The sequence below is a fragment of the Mytilus trossulus genome, chromosome 14 (assembly GCF_036588685.1).
Source record: "Mytilus trossulus isolate FHL-02 chromosome 14, PNRI_Mtr1.1.1.hap1, whole genome shotgun sequence".
NCBI lineage: Eukaryota > Metazoa > Mollusca > Bivalvia > Mytilida > Mytilidae > Mytilus > Mytilus trossulus.
The window spans coordinates 66,477,075-66,498,935 of record NC_086386.1 but is presented as its reverse complement, the minus strand read 5'-3'; the positions used below and the strand labels follow the sequence as shown (position 1 = coordinate 66,498,935).

The window sequence follows — 21,861 nt, the reverse complement described above, 5'->3', positions numbered from 1 at the left end:
ATCAACGAATAAAGAGTTTTCCCTGTGAAGAAAAATTTCCCAATGGTAATTAATGTTGAAGTCAACTATGATAGGTACTTTAGATTTACACAGGAGGTTCACGAAATGAGCTTTTATTCACATAAATCAGGCAAAGATTCAAAATAAAATATATGTCTTATGTCTTATGCCTAGTATTTATTTATCACATGGCGAGATATTTCTCTTATCCACTGCACTGAGTATTATACGAATAAGTGATAAGAAAATGGTTAATTTAATTAGATCAACCAGTAATTTATCAAAACACTATTTCCATTGGCTATTTGCTAGGTCACTGGTGTTTTTCAGCAATTACAGCGAGTCACATGTTTCACCTGAAAATGTTTTTTACATTCAGAAGCGTGAAACAAATGCTCGCTCATTATTGTATTGAAAGTAACTTCATGTTATATCACGGTGGGTATGGTTGTCCTGCGAGAGAACGTTCTGTGCTGGTGATTTGGTCCTGTTCTGTGCTGGTGGGTCCTGATTCTGTGCTGGTGGGTTTGTTTACATTGTATCAGAACGGGACTAAAACGACTGTTTTGTTGCTCAATTTTTCCCAGATGCGTCATAAGTACCATGCAAAGTATATTACAACAATATTATATTGCAAAAGTCGTTCAAGTTCGTTAAACGGAATTGTCCTGACGCTGTGCTGGTGATAAGAAAAACGGTCCTGGTTCTGTGCCTTTTTATTTTTGTTAAAAGTGGCATATATTCAAGATCATTGATGCTGTACTGTTATTGACTAATTAACTGTTGTCTGCTTTCTTGAAATTGACATTGTTGTGAATCTGTTTACTGTTATTATGACAGAAAAAATACCCCTATTTTTTATTTATTTTTTAAAGTTCACTGTAATCTGATTTATTGGCCTGTTAATGGAACCCTTCTTGTCCCCTTTTAAGATAAGAAAATATGTAAACGATGTTCGGGATTACGATCATTTTGCAATATCACCAAAATACGTTGTAATTCATACAATACTTATATAAAATAGATGATGTGGTATGTTTGTTGTCAATGGACAAATTTCCATAAGAAACCAAAGGAAGTATGTGTTAACAACCATACGTCATCGTATGACCTTCAACAATAACCCATAAAATAAAAATGTAAAAGGTTTTGCATAAAAATGGAGAGCAAAAATATAGAACAAACGACTTTCTGAGCGTTTGAATCATATGTCTTTAGCAGCTTAAAACACATTTGTTTGTGAAAAATTGAGTGCTGACTATAAGAATGACAATAGTATTGCGGGTTTGTTTGTTTGGGTTTTTTTTTTTTTTTTTTGGGGGGGGGGGGGGGGGGGATAAGTTAGAGCGAGGTTACAGTGAAAGTTTTAAGCATGGAATAGTTTCCCGTAAGATTTAAAAGTTGTATTTTAAAAGAAAAATGTGTCTTATAGCTATTAAGAATCACTTGCTGTATCTGTAAGATTTTTTCAACATAATATTTTTGTCTGAACGGTTATCAGGTATTTTTTTTCGAAAGTTCGATAGAACACTAAAAAAATCACTATTTTATATAAGGGCAGACTAGAATATGTCAGTTTGTTGCGGAATGACGGAATTTCGGACAAGGGGCCATAAAAAACATTGATTACCAATTATTCACTTGCAAATAAGAGAACCTGTATTCATGTGAACTCCAATTTAACCCCTTTGTTTGAGATGGATGTCACGTGAGTTGTATGTGTAAAGTTATCTAAAGAAAGAGAATGTCAACATTGAAAGTGAGATAAAGGTAAATCATTTAATTGACTGACTCGATCCACAAAAAAATCATTCTTATATATAGGTAAAAACGATGATAAACATTAATTTTCAACTATTACATGAAATTAAATAGACCTGGAAAATCCAACATCACGAGTTTCCTTAATCAATTTATATCTTTTATGTTTACATCGCTTATATGGTCATCGGATGACTTGCGGGTGCAGCTCGACTAAAATAAGCACGAGACGAAGCTACGTATTTTTATGCCCGTACCCTATTCATTGCTTATTTCAAACTTTTAATAGTTTGGATAAATGTTTTGCATTTTTAAAAATCAAATATCAGAACTTGATTAAAATAGGTGAGTATGAATTTGACAGCTAGTGCCCCTTTAACGAATAAGGGGAAGTTAAATTCATCTAATACTTCTCGCACAAGACTGATTTAAATATCTCATTACCTGTTGTCAGCATTTGTTTGATTTCCTTTTGCTGACTTTACCGGAATGGGTTGACCATTACTTTTTTTACTGAAATGATAAAAGAAAGGATAACTATTTAAGTCTACAGACAAAATAGCGTAAATCTTACATATAAAATACCAGCGCCTATACCTTAGAATAATAATAAAGTAACTGACGATTAGTATTTTTAACAATAACCTAGCATGATAAGCACATCCACAACTCGTCTCAAACAACGCGTTAAAAAAGAATAATATCAGTTCAGATAAATTTATAAAGCAAATCTTCTAGGGAAGACGTACACGTAGTGCTTTATCTACAAATCTAATTGATGACCATGGATAAGCTAAATAATACGGACATGAAACCTTGAGAAGACACAGTTACACTTCCTGTTGTAGCGTGTGGTTAACCTCTAGTTCAGTGGGGAAGGAGGACTTTATGGTTTCAAATAAATACCTCTTCTTTTCAACATTATGTTGAGATATTTTGCATGTGGATACTCCAATATATACATGTGGATGCTACAATATATGGAAGTGAATGCTCCAATATATACATGTGGATGCTCCAATATATACCTGCGGACGGGATGCTCCAATATATGCATGTGGATGCTCCAATATAGAAATTAAGGAGATCAGGTAGGATTGTCGATGCGAAAAGTAGTTACAATATACCAAAGGACATGGATGTTAGCACAACTTCTTTTGTATTAAGCGTCAAAATGCCTGGTCGTATATCTGGTGACGTTCTTCCATAAAAACGTGTCATTTGCAAAAAATAAAATCGATATCATAGTTAAAATTAAATATATATTCTACCACTGCATCGAATGTGATGAGATATTTCTCCACTGTAGATAGTTAAATTTGTCTCGCCGTATGTTAGTGCAGTATTTATTCAATGTTACATGCCGTTCATTTTAGTATACATATATAGTGACTAGATACCACTTTCAAGACCAAAATATTCGTCACACGTTAAAATGCATGTAATATTATTTTATAGATAATAAATGAGAAACATACTTTGAGCTAACTCCTTTCGATTTAGCACCTACTGGCTTAGGTTTTACTTTGCTCGACATATTCAATTTAGCTATACTATTTGGTTTTCATCTTGCATAAAAGTCCTTTTTTTTATCTGGAAGAAAAAAAAACGAAGATTCAGAATTATGTATGTACATGAAATATGACCTTCCGGAATTAGCAGCTGTACTTGAACAGATAATTATATAAGTACCTGTTTGTACGGTAAGACAGTGAAAATAACTATTTATCCTGCAATTGGGTGTTCTACTATACAGATGCAGCCCTACAGATATCGCTATGCTATATCTGTATACTATACAGATATCGCTTTAAAACTGCCGGACTGAGTATTGCATGAACCTGTGTGATCTCAGAATGTGTATTGCAGTCGCAATCCAATGCCGTATAAATTTCGAGTTAACGATTTCCTTTAAACGTTCTGTTAGTTTTCAAACATTTCTTAAGAGGAATAGTAATCACCCCAATTTTCTGATAACATATTATTGGCGGGTCCAAAAGGGGGTTTGGGGGTCCGGGGGGGGTTGGAAGCCCCCTTTTTTTGCCGATCAATGCATTTTTAAAATGGCTGGTTCCGCCCCTGCATACACACATGAACAGCAGTCTTTTCTACGATGACAACTATAGATTTTAAAACTTGAAAGTATGATTGTTTATACTGCACTCGTTCTATTTGAGCAGTCAAAATGCGTTGACCATATATTTCTATGTCATATACAGTCACTGACCTGATATCACTTTTCCTCATGAATATTTAAATAGAAATTGTCGAAATTATATTTAATTATTCATACGACCTCTTCAACCTGTTTTTGTTTCCAATGTAAACAACGATGCGTTTAACGACTCAAACTTGTTTCTTTTACAATTTTTTGGAAAACACATTTCTATTATTAATATTTTTGTTTGCAACCTACAAATCATGATGTTTTATGTTCATTGTTGACATTCTAGTCTGTAAACAATTCGTTTAAACATTGATTGCGGTTTTCAACAACCGGTAATGATGTACATTTCATCGTTTGTATATTTCTCCGCCTGTGTGATATGAGGCATTTTTAAAGAAGGATGTTTCCCAATATCTAAATCATATAAATAATATTATCGCACTAAACAACAATTTAAAATGGTTTTTTTCTAGATTGCAGTATAAAGACAATAATAGTGCATTGACTTGACATATCAACGATATAAGGATTCGGCCCTAAACGGGGAAAATGCTCGGCACAGCCTCGCATTTCCCCGTTTCTAAGCCTCATCCTTATATCGTTGATATGTCAAGTCAATGCACGATTATTGTCTATGTAATAAAAAAACAACCATGTCAATTTCAGCATGCATGTTTAGACTGTGAATGTCGAGTCTGAAGCGTAGGACAAATCGTACACTCCTGTTTCAAATTGGACAATGTTTTGTTATTTGTTTTTACTGTTGAAATTAGTTGTTGTGTTGAAATAGATAATTATTCATCTTGAGCGATCCGTGTTCCGCTGAATGTGTGATTACTGTGTCGTATTACTACACGGGCCTCAAGGGATTTCAAATCCAAAATAAATGCAAAACATTTGTTTTGTGTCTTTCAAAACACAAATAATATACAGAATTAATTCCAGGATAAAAAAAAACAATAACTCGAAACAGGTGTAGAAGCTCGCTTAAAACTCGCATACACCTTGTTTCATAGCCTCGTACAAATACAGCTAATATTTAAAGACACTAAACAGTTATTGTATATTTATAGATTATCGTTGATTATCGCTATTTTGTGTATTTTTCTTTTGATCTTTTTTTGTGATAATTTTCATATCATGCTTCTCGCTTGATATGGAAGAATTATCGCTAGAAACTAACGAGACCACGTGGCATTGCTAACGAAATTGACATTGTCAATTTCAATGTCAATTTCGTTAGCAATGCCACGTGGTCTCGTTAGTTTCTAGCGATAATTCTTCCATATCAAGCGAGAAGCATGATATGAAAATTATCACAAAAAAAGATCAAAGGGAAAATGCACAAAATAGCGATAAATAACATTGCATGCTATATGATGTACCATTCAATACAACTACTTACACTAAGGGAACCCGTTTTATTGTGCATAATGTACTAGTCAAGAGCGGTTAAAGGGGGACACAGAAGCAAGTCCCCTTATATAGAGCCACATATATATATATATATGTTTAGTGCATACACTTTGTATAAAACGCACTCCTTGCGTTACAATGACGGTGCCCGACCCCTCTCCATCAGAGATGTACCCCGAAGCTATTGAAATCCTTTGCTTTTGATATTCTTAGAGATTCATAATTCAAAATCACATTAGAAAAGTGCAATACGACCTCATCATTTGGTTTTGGTTTTTTTTGGTGAAATCCATTGGACTTTACATTCTGTCATTGCAATGTTATTTGTATATGATAATTTTTGTATTCTTGTATTTTATTTTTTCTAATGTGGTTTATCTTTATGTCTTTTTTGTGTTTTTGTTTTATACATATGACGTGACTCTACTTATATATCCCGTCTCTGTGTTATTGTACTATAATAATATTTGTATTCTTGATTTTCATTTTAAATTTTCTATGTGTCTTTTTGTGGTTTTTTTATGACGTGGCTCTGTTCTTATATATCCCGTCGTTGTGTTATTGTGATATTGTAATTTTTTTATTCTTTGTTTAAACTTATTTATAAATAGTGGATTCGGAAACAAGTTTTGCAACTTATGTTAATCAATTTCCACTTTGCGGGTGCGAGTGCTGCCTTGTAGAGATATAAGTCAGCTCTTTCTCGAAATCTACAAGTGTGTTTAATGTGCAAGAGATATATATGACTATCTCAAGGTCAGCCATTTATCGTCCCCTTCCGACGGACTATCATCCTTTCCTTATGACCATACTCGCAAATAGTGTCAATGGAGAGTCGTAAATTCAGTATCTGTAACTTTCATCCCGGAACGGGAATCGAACCAGGAACCTTTGTGCTAGTAGTCAAATGCAATAACCACTACACCACGGCTTTCTTTGTATTCTTGTCTTCCATGTTTGCTAACGTGCTTTGTCTATATGCCTTTTATGCTTCTTTGTTGTATTTTTGTTTGTTTTTATAGTGACTAAGATTATAACACAATGGTGACTGCTGTACCCCTATTTTGACATTTTTACCTATTATGTCTGTTTGTGTTGTTCACACATAGTTGTTAATATAATGGAATTTGATGCGACATTCTACAGATATAGTTCAACACTTAATGTTATACTGTGAAAAACTTTTGGATGCAAGAAATAACATGTTTTACGGAATTGTTGATGTTTGACCAGTCCAGGAATCTGTACGATTTTTTTTCAGCAAAATGATAGCGATATAATCGTAGCCTTACTTGGTGGTATTACAGATTTTATGCAATCTGTGAACTCTGACAACTGGGGAAACATGATGTGTTGCTTGGCAGATCATATATTTCATTTGTACGGAAAATTTAAAGGCGAATTATCTGAGCATAGGTTTAAGTTTGGTCACTGAAATATCTGAACTAAACAAATGTAGCATATAGATATACATATATATAAGTAACATTGGGGTTTTTTTTCGTTTGTTTGTATGTGCTTTAATTGTAGTCTGTAATTATTTGCTGTTCATTTCTTGTAATTAGTATATTTGTGTTATAAAATGTAAATATTCAGTACAATGGAGGAAATAAAGAGAATCAATCAATCAATCATACAAGTGAGATATTTAGCTATCTATAAAACCAGGTTTAATCCACAATTTTCTACATATTAAGAAAATGTTTGTACCAAGTCAGGAATATAATAGTTGTTAGCCATTCGTTTAGTGCTTTTGAGCTTTTGATTTTGCCATTTGATTAGGGACTTTCAGTTTAGTATTCTCCTCGGAATTTAGTATTTTTGAGATCTTACTTTTTAGTCGCAATAACTTTTAGTTAGATACATATCAGCAAAGCTGTAGTAACACACTTGGATAATCGTATCGGGTCGATGTCGAGTGCATCACAGTGTATAAATCGGTAACATTTTAAAAATGGATTTCCCAGTCCAAAGTATGGCTATTTCGGTTTTAAAATCTGCCATTAAAATGAAATTTTCAAACACTAGTTATTTTACCACAAATTTTAAATCATGTCAAACGAAAGGTGTTGACGAGGTTCCAGGCCTTAGACACGCAGACAGGAAGTCGACTAGCTCATTTAAGGGGGCTCGCGGGTCTAAATCATTTTTTTTATTTAATATAAGATTTCGCTATATTTTTCTATAAATGAACTTTATCTAATACCAAATAGAAAAATGAAATAAAAAAATGAGGTCACCGTTCATTTACGCTCACAATCTGCCTTCGAAAGAAGCATATATTTTTGTTAATGTCCTTTTGTTCTGTTGAACTAATAGGAGAAATAGCGGTAATATCGAAATAAAAAAAGAACTAAATTACAGAAATCGCTAAAATTTTACAATTATCTAGTTTATGTACAGCTTATTTGAAAACAACAATAAAAAATATAGGTCACCGATGAGTTAAAAAAGATATTTAAATTTTAATGCCAAAAAATGGCATTTTTGCACCAAAGGGAGATAATTTGGAGCTTTTTCAATGATATCTACATTTCAAAAGTCACCTGGGGCCAACACGTATTGATTTTTTGGAATAATTCTTGTACCATACGACAAAGTAACAACCTCTTAAGGTAATTAATAAAATTTGTAATGAAAAATAAATGTTTGATTTTTTTCTGAAAATTTCATACCCGCGAGCCTCCTTAATGAGACAGAAACCAACACGCAGAGATTATATAAAGAAATCATCGGTGCCCTGTACCAAGATACGAATAAACCTTTTTGAGAGTTGTCCCATTGGCACTCATACCACATCTTTTTATTTATATATACAGGACTCAAATCTATGGCGAATTCCATAATATGGCAGATTCACAATCTATGGCAAATGTGACGTTACAAACGTCTAATAAATCAAATCTATGGCAAATTTTTGTTTTCCCCAAATATATTGCAGATCTTTTTCAGAACATCAAAATTGAATAACGCCATATTACATCGTCGTAACCGATTACGATGATCTACGATGGTGGAACCCATAGATTTCTTCCAAATCAAGGTATTGCCCTAGACAACAATTTGCGGATGGTTTAGGGAAGATGTGACCTTTTATCTGAAAGAGGGACATTTATCATCCTGAATATTAAAGGACGCCGCTGTTTTCTTTACCGGATGTTTTAGAAAACGATTTATAATGAATATTTCACGGCTGGCAAAGTTATAGCAATAAAGTGAAAGATCAAATTACTGGATACCAATTTGATTGTCATCAATTAAAAAAAAGTATTAACATTGAAATAACGTTATGTGAAAATTCAAACTGTTCTTTTTGTTATATAGTCTGCTTTCTTGTTTGATAAGGGACTTACTAGTTGGTTTAATGAATGGGGTAAACAGGTACCATGCACATATTTAAAAAAATGTTTATTTTTATCGGGCCCATAATTTTAATCTTTAAGTCTGTATTAAGTTCTATAAATTCATCATTTTCAAAATGTGTTGGTTGATCATTATGGTATGTTTATTACACAAATGTTTAAATACATGGTCCCGTTGTCGTACATAGATATAGGAATGTGTCGAAGATGTGGTATGTGTGCCAATGAGACCACTCTCCGTCCTACTTAAAAATTATAAATAAACCATTACAGGTCAAGGTACGGCCTTCAATGCGGAGCTTTGGCTCACAGCGAACATCAGGCTATAAAGGGCCCCAAAAATACTAGTGCAAAATCATTCAAACGGGAAACCCAACGGTCAGCTGATCAATATCAAAACGACAATCGGTCATGAGTATGTACTGCATTGTTTTCCATTTGCACAACAATTGCCATAGATTTGGAATCAACAAAAATCCGACATAGATTAGGAAATTAAAAAACCTGCCATAGATTTGGGATGTAATGGCATGACGTCACATTTGCCATAGATTATGAATCTGCCGTAAAATTGTGTCCTACATATATATACAAAGTTTAGAATATTTTAATGTATGAACTTTTAGAGCAAAAACCATTAAAATATTACACAATTGTTACTTCTGATTCTGTTATGTGAGACAAAATTCCTAAACTTTAAAACATAATATTCCAGATTAACTTTACTTGTGACCGCGTTGTTGCAAAATATAAAGCTGACGTTAGTTTAAGAATGGGGAGTAACATGGTATGTAATAATCATAGGAAACCTCTACTCTTAACTATGAACAGAATTATCGTTTAATGTTTCAGCCAAACATGTTTGATGTATTCCTTTGTTACATAAAATGGTACATATTGGCATTTACATTCCAGTAGAATCTATCAAAATTATGGATGCCACTCCACAGCTTTTGTTTTACATTAATTACTTTTCAATTAAACGTTTGATGTTCCCTAAAAACTTCATGACCAATCACAAACTTGTAGCAGACCCGTCACAAGCACCATCACCACCTCTTTTCTACCTACTACGCCACTAAAGAATAAACAACACGAACCCCACCAAAAACTAGGGGTGATCTCAGGTACTCCGGAAGGGTAAGCAGATCCTGCTCCACATGTGGCACCCGTCGTGTTGCTTTGTGATAAAAAAAAAATCCGGTAAATAGTCTAATTCGGTAGGTCACATTCATGAAAGGGAAGAGGGTAGGTAAGACGTAAGGAAAATATCCGATATCATTTGTGAAACGCTTATTCCATAACGGTCAACCAACTCGTGATGGCGTCCGTAAAATTTATGAATCGATGATTTCAACTGCACTATTTGGAACTCTTGGTTTAATAGCTTTCTTGTGCAGCAAACCTCTATCAAGAAAATGATGATAGGAAATGCATGCACTGGAATATCGTATCAATTTGGAGATATATACACCGTATGCAGGTGCTGCAGGAATGTTGCTACTTAGAAATAGAAAAATTAACAATTAGAAAGCTGAAATCATCTCTTGTGTTTTGTTTTTTTTTCAACCGACCCTCATTGTGTATTTGATCTTTTTCAGATCAAAGAGGTGTTCAAATATTCATACATGGTGATCGACTTAACCATGTTTACAACAACGTGTACATGCAAAAAAAATATTATTTAATATAAATGTTATCAACGAAAATAAGTAGAGAACATTTCTTATATAATTATTTACTTACCGTTTCAAACTTGGTTAAATTTACTTCCTGTTATTCTTTTACCCGTCCATGGCAACAACTAGTCTACCATGTGTAAACGTACTGTGTTTAAATAACTCTTATGAATATTCACCTTTATTAATTTATAAATAGATCATACTAAAGTTTTAAATTAGTAAAACCCACAAAGATTATGGAAAGGGACAGCTTCTATATATGAGACAAAAAAAAATCATTTTTGTATGGGAATATTAATTTCTAACATAGTTCTCCAAAGTAAAATTATATCAATCAATTGTAATTGTTTATCGTTCGCTCAATGCTCAGTGGAAAATATTTCATGTACAATTGGGGCGAGTAAAAAGTAAAACAGAAATCAATTTCGATAGTGTATAAATATAAACAATTGACCGCGAGTCGTGAGGTGTGGTTTAACTTTTACTCAGTCGGGTCAAAAGAGTTGGTAAAGCATATTGGAATTTTAATACGTCATGTGTACTAAGTCTGTATACTAGTCTATTGAAATACAGGCAAGAATAAAAGCAAGTCGTCACCTTTATTCCACTCACTGATCTACGTGTTATTGTTTAGGTATATATCCAAAAATCTTAAATGATATCGCGTTATACGGTGGTGCTCAAGGATCTCACTATACAAATCTTTGTGGTGCTGTAGAGAAAAACATATGATCGTGTCACTGCATTCTCTTGACAACTCCACTCAGTATACAGAAGAAGAAAAACAACCATAAATCCGCGTCTTTACCAATGCATACGATTGTTAATATAGACTAGAACACACCCGCGAAATCGCGGGCATTTAGAGCGTGGTTGAAAGAATGTAAAGTGTTGTAGGAAGATTTACTGACTTGTGAATTTCAAGAAAAGTATCAGAAGTAATAGGTACTTGGGGACAGGAAAATGTTTTTTTTTAACCCTCCTTCTTTATTTTCTAAATTCCTATTTTTTTGTTTTCTATTAATTTCATTATGAACATACATGTAATATATTATGAACATTCCAGTCAGGGGCCTGTAATTCAGTGGTTGTCGTTTGTTTATGTGTTTCATATTTGTTTTTCGTTCATTTTTTGTAAATAAATAAAGCTGTTAGTTTTCTCGTTTGAATTGTTTTACATTGTCATTTCGGGGCTTTTTATATCAGCCTCGGACTATGCAGTATCGGCTTTGCACATTGTTGAAGGCCGTAAGGTGACCTTTAAATGTTAATTTCGGTGTCATTTTGGTCTCTTGCGCAGTGCTTTCTCATTGGCATTCATACCTCATCTTCTTTTTTTGTAAAACACTTTATGACTGGAGAATTTCAGAAAAGGTATCAAACGTCATATCTAGTTTGGGACAGGATAATTGTTTTTCTAGCCCGGCTCCTCCTTTTTCCACAAAAGAAATCCTTTTTTTTTGTTAGTTCTCTATTAATTTTAATGATACATGGATAATTTTAGCGCTTATCTGTATATTATAAACATTCATAAAAGGGGGGATCGCACCGGGAGAGGTCCTGATCCCGATATCCCGGTCTTAAGAACATGAAATCCCGAGGTTCCGAATTTAATATAAATAAAAAAATCTCGACAACCTGAAATTCGAAAAAAGAAATCCCGTATCCCGAAAAGGTTTGAATGTCACACTGATAATTTTAGCGCTTACATATCTGTATATTATGAACATTCATTAAGGGGGGGGGGGTCGCACCGGGAGGGGTCCTGATCCCGATATCCCGGTCTTAAGAACATGAAATCCCGAGGTTCCGAATTTATTATAAATTAAATATCTCGACAACCTGAAATTTGAAAAAAGAAATCCCGTATCCCGAAATGGTCAATCCTGAAATTTCGATCTTAAAAACACCCGTTCCCGACGTCCCGAAAAGGTCCTGCTTCATTTATTACTATAAATAAAGTATATTTTGTTTTAAATTCAATTCTCAGTTTAATAATCGATCCACGGCGGTCATTGATATATTATACAGACACTCTCTATTTAATAATCTCTGTGACCGCCGTGGATAGTAAACTTGAAAATGGTATCAAACAGAAAATACACTTCATTCTTAGTATATGTATTTGTTTCAAAGTATACAATAAACGCAAGCGAGAGGTCTCATCTGAATTAAAATTTGTTCCAATGATGGATATCAGACAGAAAATACACTTTATTCGTAGTATATGTATGATAAAAGTATACAGAAAACGCAAACAGGAAGTCTAATCTGACTTAAAATTTCGTCCAATGACGGAAACATATCCGGACGCATTTTTTCTTGTTTTTCTCCCAAAATAACTCAATCTGGATAATCATATGAATGGATGACAAATGCGATTATGCACTGTACATATAGGACACAAAGGCATGAAGATTAGTTTATTGTGGAAAGAAGAGAAGCGACACCCAAAATGAGGTCTTCTCGTTTAATAGTATAGATTACTTAAGTTGGAATAAGGTTATATGTTACGTTTCGTTGATGTTTTTAAGTTCACTTAACAATTCAAAAATTATAGAACTGGAGGTTGCCGTGAGTCTTAATACAAAAGTATTAGTTAAGGACATTAACCCCAAAAAAGGAATCAGTTGATGATTTTTGTTGAATGCGATAATTGTAGATCTTTTCTAATTAAACGTTTTGCTGGACATTAGTCGATCAATGTGCATAGTTTCAATTTGTCTATATCATATATGGTATACACATCAAGTTTTGCTATATATATAAATATTTATAGGTTTACCATGCATTAAATGCCAGAATCGTAGTAGTTACCCAAAGACCCCGTCTTTCATAGTAATTGGGTTTTTTTTAATTTACAATTTTTTCTTACTTTTTTTTATATCTCTGTGTAGTTTAAAAGCTCATAGCTAAAAGACAAACATTGTTGAAAAGAGTACAATAAGTTCTATAAATGTAAGCATGATCGAGCTCGAATCTTTGAAAACTTGAACGACGTCACGACCGCTGCTAGATAAAGGCATTAGCTCACTTGTTCTAAAAGGAGGTATGTGTTTATGAAGGATACTTCATAACGTCACTTCCTACAGAATTTCAGTCGAATAATGTCAATCTTAATAATTTTTATATTAACTGAGGAACATTTGTATTGGAAGATAGCAAAATACAGAAACTGCAGTTTAAAGCAAACTCTCGGCATTTTTAATTCGGATACAATTAAGTAAAATTGATAATGGAAATATTCCCCATATGTTAAAGAGGACAACCGACCAAAGGACAGACAACAGCCGAAGGCCACCAATGGGTCTTCAACGACGCGAGAAAATCCCACAAAATGACAAGTGTATACTTTAAAACATGCAGTTGATTGTAAACTTAGTTACTTAATCAAAGGCGATGAATATTTACAAATGTTTGGCAATGGAATTTGGGACTTAATTTGTGGTTGCTTTGTATGCGTTGAAGAATTTAAAGTACTTTTATAAAATCATATTCAAATTATTTTAAACCTTAAGAAGTCAAATTATAAAAATAATCTATCTTGTGACATTAGAGCTCACCTTAGACAAAGATTGATATGACCTTTTGTGATCGCTTGGCATCCGTCGTCGTTAACTTTTTTCAAAAATGTTCTCCTCGAAGCCAACTAACTTAGCAATATCCCCCTTATATGGTTTCTAGTTTATAAATGTGTCGAGCATGTCCACTTATCAAAAATTTATTAAAACAGATAATACAGCACCAAGTATATACGGCCTTCAACAAACCAGAACCCCATACTGTAAACTAAGTAAGATAAATAATAGGTTCCTGGTCACTAAATATAAATCAAGACATAATAGAAAATTTGAAAACTGATTTAATCTAATGACATTAGCACATAGTTCTGCTTTCTAATCGAAGAGGTATTATTCTTTGTATAAGGCATAACCCGAAACTTCAAAAATTCGTAAATAGGTGTTAGATTTGATATCAATTTAGATTCTGCGTGCATGTGTATTGTAGAAGAAAAAAATGATAGTAATAAGAAAATACCGAGTCACACCATAATGATCTTCCAACGGATATCGACACGCCGTATATGAAAATGAAGGTAACATGTATTGATGAATACATGATACGTGCGAATGTTTGAGCTATTAAATATATGCATTTCTTGAGAAGCTCTTATTGATTGCTCAGTGTAGATGTTAAATGACGGGAGATGAAGCGTTATAGCAGATGTGCTTCTTGTTGCAAATATTCCATCATTAACTAGTCATTGCTTTACTTGCAATAGTAACACTTTACCTTCGTGTGATTACAGAAAATCGTGGGGAGTGGTTTCAAATTCTACAAAGAATAGTCAAAACTTGCGGAAAGAAGGAACAATATTCCATGTTCCTAACAAATATACAAGATAATTTCAAAATGGCAATTTAAGATTAAATCTAAGAGTAAATAAAATGTGTAACCGTTTACCTATAAAGTGAATGACATTTATGTATATTATATAAGCAAATTTACAGATCTAACATTGTTGGGTTGATGTTTAGACGAGTTGTATATATAATATATACAACTCTTTTTCTTAATATTATATATATATATATATATATACCTGATGTTCGGTTTGACTTTTTTATTGTTTAAATTTCAAGATTGTAACAGCTTAATCTAAGTAGACTGATAATTGATTCATTCAACATCACAATCATATATACCGATGAATGATATCTGTTATCCAAAATATTTATAAATAATTACATTTATAGTTCCTTTTTATGTTATTGGTGTTGTTATGTACACTTTTTAGGCGTTTATATAATTTATTTTATTGTGTACATGTATCGTTACTTGTAACGATCCAGCGCTCTCGTGGGGAAAATCGTTGACTATTGTTCAGACGTTTTATATATATATATATATAGATATAGGAAGATGTGGTATGAGTGCCAATGAGACAACTTTCCGTCCAAAGAACAATTTATATATAAAGTAAACCATTAATAGTCAATGTACGGCCTTCAACACGGAGCCTTGTCTCACACCGAACAACAAGCTATAAAGGGTCCCAAAATTACTAGTGAATGTAAAACCATTCAAACGGGAAAACCAACGGTCTAATATCTATATAAAAAACGAGAAACGAGAAACACGTATAAATTACATAAACAAACGACAACTACTGTACATCAGATTCCTGACTTAGGACAGGTGCAAACATTTGCAGCGGGATTAAACTTTTTAATGATATCAAACCTTCTTCCTTTTTCTGAAACAATAGCATAACATCACAACATAGAAAAACACACAATAAAATATCAATTGGCAGGATTTTATATAGCTAATATCTAAATATCTAAATACATAAATCGTACGTTTTGACTCTAGCATAAAAAAAAATAATTGGCGACAAACAGGCAGCAGACAACCCCGTCTACACTCACCATAAGCATCTGGTGCAAGAAAATTAGTACCGTTAATTTTATTACTACCACTGGGTCGATGCCTCTGCTGGTGGACTATTAGTCACCGAGGGTATCACCAGCCCAGAAAATACGGATTTTTTGTGTTATTAAAATTTGCTGTTATAAAATATTAAAAATTATTATAAATTAAGGAATGTATCTCCCTCATGCAAAGCTCTGATTCCTTTCATGGATTTGGCTATACTTTTTGGACCTTTTGGATTATAGCTCTTCATCTTTTATATAAGCTTTGGATTTCAGATATTTTGGCCACGAGCATCACTGAAGAGACATGTATTGTCGAAATGCGCATCTGGTGCAAGAAAATTAGTACCGTTAATTTTATTAAGCTTTGGTCTAATTTTGCAACTATTCAGTCAACACTACGAAACCATTTATATCGATATCTGTAGGTTTAATGTCTCTAATGGAACAATTGTGAACTTGTGCGACTCAAATCCTCGTAAATGATACATACATCATTGTTTAGCATAATATGTCGGGAAAAACATGGGCAAAGTATTTACAAAAAGTACTGAACTCCAAAGTAAAATTGAAAAGAAGGAAGTCCATAAAAACTAAATGCTCGACTATCTAAACTGGCCAACGGAACGAGTTGAATACGACAGTCATATTCCTGGGGACATTTTCCGAAGTAAATTGTGGGTTAAACTGGCATGGTTTTATAGCTAGCATAACCTCCCAGCACTTGTATGACAGTTGATTATTTTTAGTTCCGTCATATTAACAAAAGTTAATGAGCAACCCAACAGACTTAAAATTAGTTTACAATCCTAACAAATATTCAAATTATGAAATCATCGCTGACAAAAACGCTAACAACATAAATTGTAGTTGGCGCCGGATAGAGTAAAAACTAATTGCATATAAAATTTTCAGCATATAGTTCAAATTCGTTTAAAATATGCCGGAATACAAGCCAAGTCAGTATGATATCATGAAGGGAAAGCAAAGCAAAGCTTTTAAAAACTTAAAATAAATAAAATTAAATAATTCATGGCACAACTGAACCTTACCCAAAGTCAACTTGAAAGCTGGATATGCGGATAACAATCCACGTCAAGATTCAAACTGCAAAAAAAAATAACATATAAGAAGAAATACAGGGAAAATTATAAACAAATTCAAAGAATCATAGTGTTACAGTAACTACAATTTGAGTTTACCCCTCCCCCCTTTTTCCAAGTTTTCACTTATCCGTTTATGCAAAATTGTCGTATACATGTCTGTGTACTAGTTTTAGTACAAAGTAATTATATATATATATATATATAAACGAGTCTAAATTGAAAAATACGTTCAAACCTATGATTGCGTTGGATAAAAACCGCAATTTTTATACGTGTGCATGTCAAACAAATTTCGTTGTAGAAGGGTCTAAAAACAGCACAAACAACATTTTCCAAAAGACCAAAAAAGTGAAAAAGTATATATATATATAGATCTTAAATATAAATAAGTACACCATGTCATCAATTTTTGACAACAAAGTCACCATTAAGCTACAATGTCATGATACTACCTTAAATATGATATAAAGTCCCTATAAATAATTTGCTGTAAGTTTGCTTTTGCAAAGTATACTGTAATAGTCCCAGCAAATATATAATGAAGTTTTTCTCTCCATTCTAAAAAGTGTCGAAATTACGTATGCACGAAAACATCAGTTTGGAATTGGAACATGAAATGTTAGTTATAATATGCTCTTCCCAGTTTTCTTATTTGAGAAATTTTGCAGCTATTTTTCTTTTGATCTTTTATGAAATGAACTATAGGTTACAATTTGCTGTCAGAAATTAGAAAACAAAATGGCGGATGAATCTGAGAAAATAAATGTAGGTGAGAAAAGTTTTCAAGAACAACAAAAAGTTGATAAAAAGTTTCAAACATAGTTTTCTACACATTAGTGTGCATCACAGCATGTTGGCAAACGAATTTGTTTATGTACGACAAACTTCTGACATCATTTTATTCCTTTTGTTTACCTCAGGGACGTATTTTAAGTCCTTGGTTTACCTTTATAATTTTCATCTTCAGCTATAACTTATAAGCTGACAAGACTGAAGTAATGCATAACACTAGCCAATGGTTTCTACTTGAGCTAAAACCGATTCCTAAATAATTATAAGTCTATATTAATATTTAAAAGATTAGACGACAATATAAACGACCGTTCTTTTGGACCATGGCATCGCTAGCAATCGTCAAATTTATCCTATGGGCAAACTTTTTTTTTACTTTTCTCACACTCGCTTTACAATTCAGCATTAAAGTAACTTCATTTTCTTCTGTATTGTACTATTCAATTTTGTTAATACTATGTACAGGTTGCGTTCATTGGGGAAATAGGGGAAATAATATATAAATTCAAGCCTACCTGTGATATAATAATAGCTGGTGATGTAAATGCCTCAATAATGAAGGAAAATTTGAGTCGGAGAGACAAGTTGTTTTTAGATTTTATCCATGAATTTAAACTTCATATACCAGAAAGTAATGAATGTGACACTTATTTTCACCATAGTGGGAAATGCTCGTCAAGAATTGACTATATACTACAAAGTAACCACCATATCATTAATCAGTTTGTGAACCTGGAAAGAGACTATATGAACACTTCACAACACGATCCTGTCATGGCTCTTGTTAAAGTTAGTATTACGGCAAAACAGATCGAAGAAAACAACCATATTAATTCTAAAAAGATTAATTGGGAAAAAGTAAATCGAACAAAGTATCAATCAATTTTATATGAAAAATTCCAATTATTTGACATCGACAATCTTGATATTAATATTAGCAATGTAAATATCTTCACAGAAATGTTATGTAACATCATAGACACTTCAGCTAAGGAATGTGCAAAACCAAATAAGCAAAAATCTCGCCCTCGAAAGAGATACTGGCCTGATGAAATCAAAAAGGCATGCTGTGAAAATAAACACCATTTTTGGAGATGGAAGATGGCTGGTCGTCCAAGAGACCAGGAGAACATTCATTTTAGAAACATGAAGAATGGAAAACGCAAACTTAGGTCAACTCAGAGGCAACTAGAAGCGGTAGCCAGAAAACAAAAGTTTGAAAATATAATGACAGCTAGGGAAGGTGACCAAAAACTATTCTTTAAGTTAGTAAATGATCAACGAAGAACTGGTATGGAAAAAACAACACAACTGAAATTTAAGAATGGTATCTATGACAACCCTGACTCAATAAGGAAAGGGTGGGCTGAGTACTTTGAGGAACTAGCAACACCTTCAAGCTCTAATTACGAAGATGCTCTATATAACAACCAAGTAGAGTTAGACTGTCTCTTGTTTGAAGATACATATATTTCAAATCTCGAAAATAGCGAAAAAATTTCTGTAACTGAAGAGCAGGTTGAAAAGGTGATTAACACTTTAAAGAGCGGTAAAGCTGCCGATTGTGCAAACTTGACAAGTGAACATTTAAAGAACGGAGGCCAAATAGTAATATCAGCAGTAACAAAACTAATCAATATGATATTTCATGTATGCTCAATTCCAGATCTACTCAAACTTGGTATAGCAACGCCAGTTTTTAAGCGAAAAGGGAAACCACTATATGACCCCAACTCTTATAGGAAAATAACTGTAACCAGTATCCTAAACAAAATACTAGAAAAATTATATTTAGAAAAGAAAGAGGAAACACTCAAAAATGCACAGAGCCCACTACAACGGGGTTTCACTAAGGGTATATCTGGACTAAACGCAGCTCTGATACTTAATGAACTAATTGCGGAGGCGCAGGACATGCACAGGCCATTATATGTTGCCTTTCTTGACGCCCAGAAGGCTTTCGACTTAGTTTGGCACAGCTCATTACTACGAAAGCTACATCAAAGTGGTATTGAAAGTGACTCATGGCTGATGTTCAAAGAATGGTATAAAGATTTAACATCTCAAATCAAATGGGAGGGTGAATTATCAAAGGTATTCTCTGAGCATCAAGGGGTACGTCAAGGTGGTGTTACCTCCCCTGCAGCATATAAACTTTTTATTAACCCAATGTTGGACCATATAGAGACTCAGAATCTAGGAAGTTATATTGGACCAATCTATTGTGGCACACCAACAGTAGCAGATGATGTGTGTCTGGTGTCAAACAACCCGGAGGATCTGCAAGCAATGCTTGACATACAAGGGGATTATGCAAACAAAGAACATTATTGTATAAGTAAAACAAAATCATCTGTGGTACAATTTAATGACAAACAACCTAGGAAATTCACCATGAATTCGGAAGAGATTCCAACATCACAATCTGCTGTGCATCTGGGTATAGAAAGAGATAATTCATCAAAGTTTGGCACAAAGAATGTTAGCAACGCAAGGATCAGTGCTGCTAGAAAAGCAACATATGCGTTAATGGGAGCTGGCCTCCACGGTCTGAACGGTTTGAACCCCACTGTATCCATCCATATCATCCGTATATTTATAATTCCAAGACTTATACATGGACTTGAAGTAGTTAGATTAATGATTAGTGATATAAAAGCTCTGTCATCTTATTTCAAACAACTATTAAAACGTATTCAGCATCTACCAGAAAGAACAGCTGACTCAGCAACTTATCTTTTGTCTGGCCAGATGCCAATAGAAGCAGAAATTGATAAAAGAACATTAACTTTATTCGGAAATATTATAAGAAATCCAAATACAGTGGAGTTTAAACTAGCACAGAGACAGTTAGCTATCAAGGACAGAAACTCAAAAAGCTGGTTCACTTATGTGCAACAGTTATTGGAGAAATATAATCTTCCCTGTTCGTCAGTACTTCTACAAGAACCACCAGGAAAATTCTCATGGAAAAGCTTAGTATATAAGGCTGTAAAAACATATTGGACTAACAAAATACATTCGGATGCCCGTGAAAAATCATCTCTACAATATATAAATTTTGAACAATTAACCTTTGATAGTCCACATCTTGTATGGAAAAGTGCAAAATTTGAACATTTCTCAATCCAGAGGGCAGGTATCAAATGCAGACTTATGTTAGACACTTATTTACTTCAAATCCATAAACAAAAATTTAATAAGTATGAAGTAGATTCAACCTGTTTATTATGTCAAAATGGTGCTGAGGATAGGAAGCATTTTCTAATTCAATGTGTTGCACTTGACAGTATAAGAAGTCCATTTTTGAAAACACTACATGAAAAAACCACTGAGGTAGTAAAAGATGTGAAACTCACTGATGCAATTTTTGAACAGTCAGATAAGTTGTTGTCGTTGATTCTTGACTGTACAGGATATCAAGTAATTCCTCCATCTCGACAAGAAGAATTCGAGGCCGTGAGCAGAGGCCTGTGCTTTGCATTACACATTGCGAGAAGTGATAGGATTAAGTCATTACAATAACTGTGATCATAGCAGTGGTGCAATATAGTGTCACAGGGTGACAGGAACATTGATTATTTAACTGCAACATATATAGTGAAAGTCGATTGCAATTTATTGTCACAGGGTGACAGGAACATTTATGTTTAATTGTATAGTGAGAGTATACATATAATAACCGTGAGAGTGACGGAGGATTAATGATCTCATTAGAGGAATTAAAAATAATAATAATTTTAATTCTAGGATCTATATCTTATTTTAATAATAAGTAGCTCCCCAGACGATTAGGTGGTGTTTCAGTCCAAAATTGAAGAACAGTAGTGGACTTATTACGTTGTATAAACAACGGTTCTCCAAGATAGTGGAGGAAAACTACAAAAACAGAACAGATTGGAAGTGGATCAAGGATTTAAAATAGGGGGGTCCTAAAATAAGAATGGCAGTGGCTATTTGACTGGCACCGGCAAAATATCAAATTTGCTATTTGACCCTCACCGGCAAAAAAGCAAATTTGCTATTTAGCCAGCTCTGATTAAATAATATCTCACCGGAATTAAAATTTAAGAATTATAATTAAATATCAAAATTTTCTATTTAAAATCTTGTTTTACTGTTTTAATTTACTATTGC

The 21,861-nt window shown here is 33.4% G+C and overlaps 2 protein-coding genes across 5 annotated transcripts in view; one reads left to right on the top strand and one right to left on the bottom strand.

The window, feature by feature from the left end:
- The window catches only part of LOC134696333 (dynein regulatory complex subunit 4-like), a 45,506-nt gene extending 34,987 nt beyond the window's left edge, over positions 1-10,519 (bottom strand). For both annotated transcript variants that reach the window (XM_063558059.1, XM_063558060.1), the window contains exons 1-3: positions 10,453-10,519; positions 3,240-3,354; positions 2,206-2,274 (exon numbers count right to left, since the gene is read on the bottom strand). In XM_063558059.1, the coding sequence (XP_063414129.1) occupies positions 2,206-2,274; positions 3,240-3,298 (128 nt within the window). In that variant the 5' untranslated portion in view covers positions 3,299-3,354; positions 10,453-10,519. The remainder of the gene's footprint in view (positions 1-2,205; positions 2,275-3,239; positions 3,355-10,452) is intronic.
- A 7,133-nt stretch (positions 10,520-17,652) lies between these two features.
- Positions 17,653-21,861, top strand: part of LOC134695852 (rho guanine nucleotide exchange factor 17-like) — a 52,142-nt gene continuing 47,933 nt past the window's right edge. For 2 of the 3 annotated variants that reach the window (XM_063557297.1, XM_063557298.1), the window contains exon 1: positions 17,660-17,701. The gene's annotated coding sequence lies outside the window, so the exon portion shown is untranslated. Of the gene's footprint in view, positions 17,702-21,861 lie in introns of all 3 variants that reach the window. The other variant, XM_063557299.1, reaches the window with a different exon arrangement.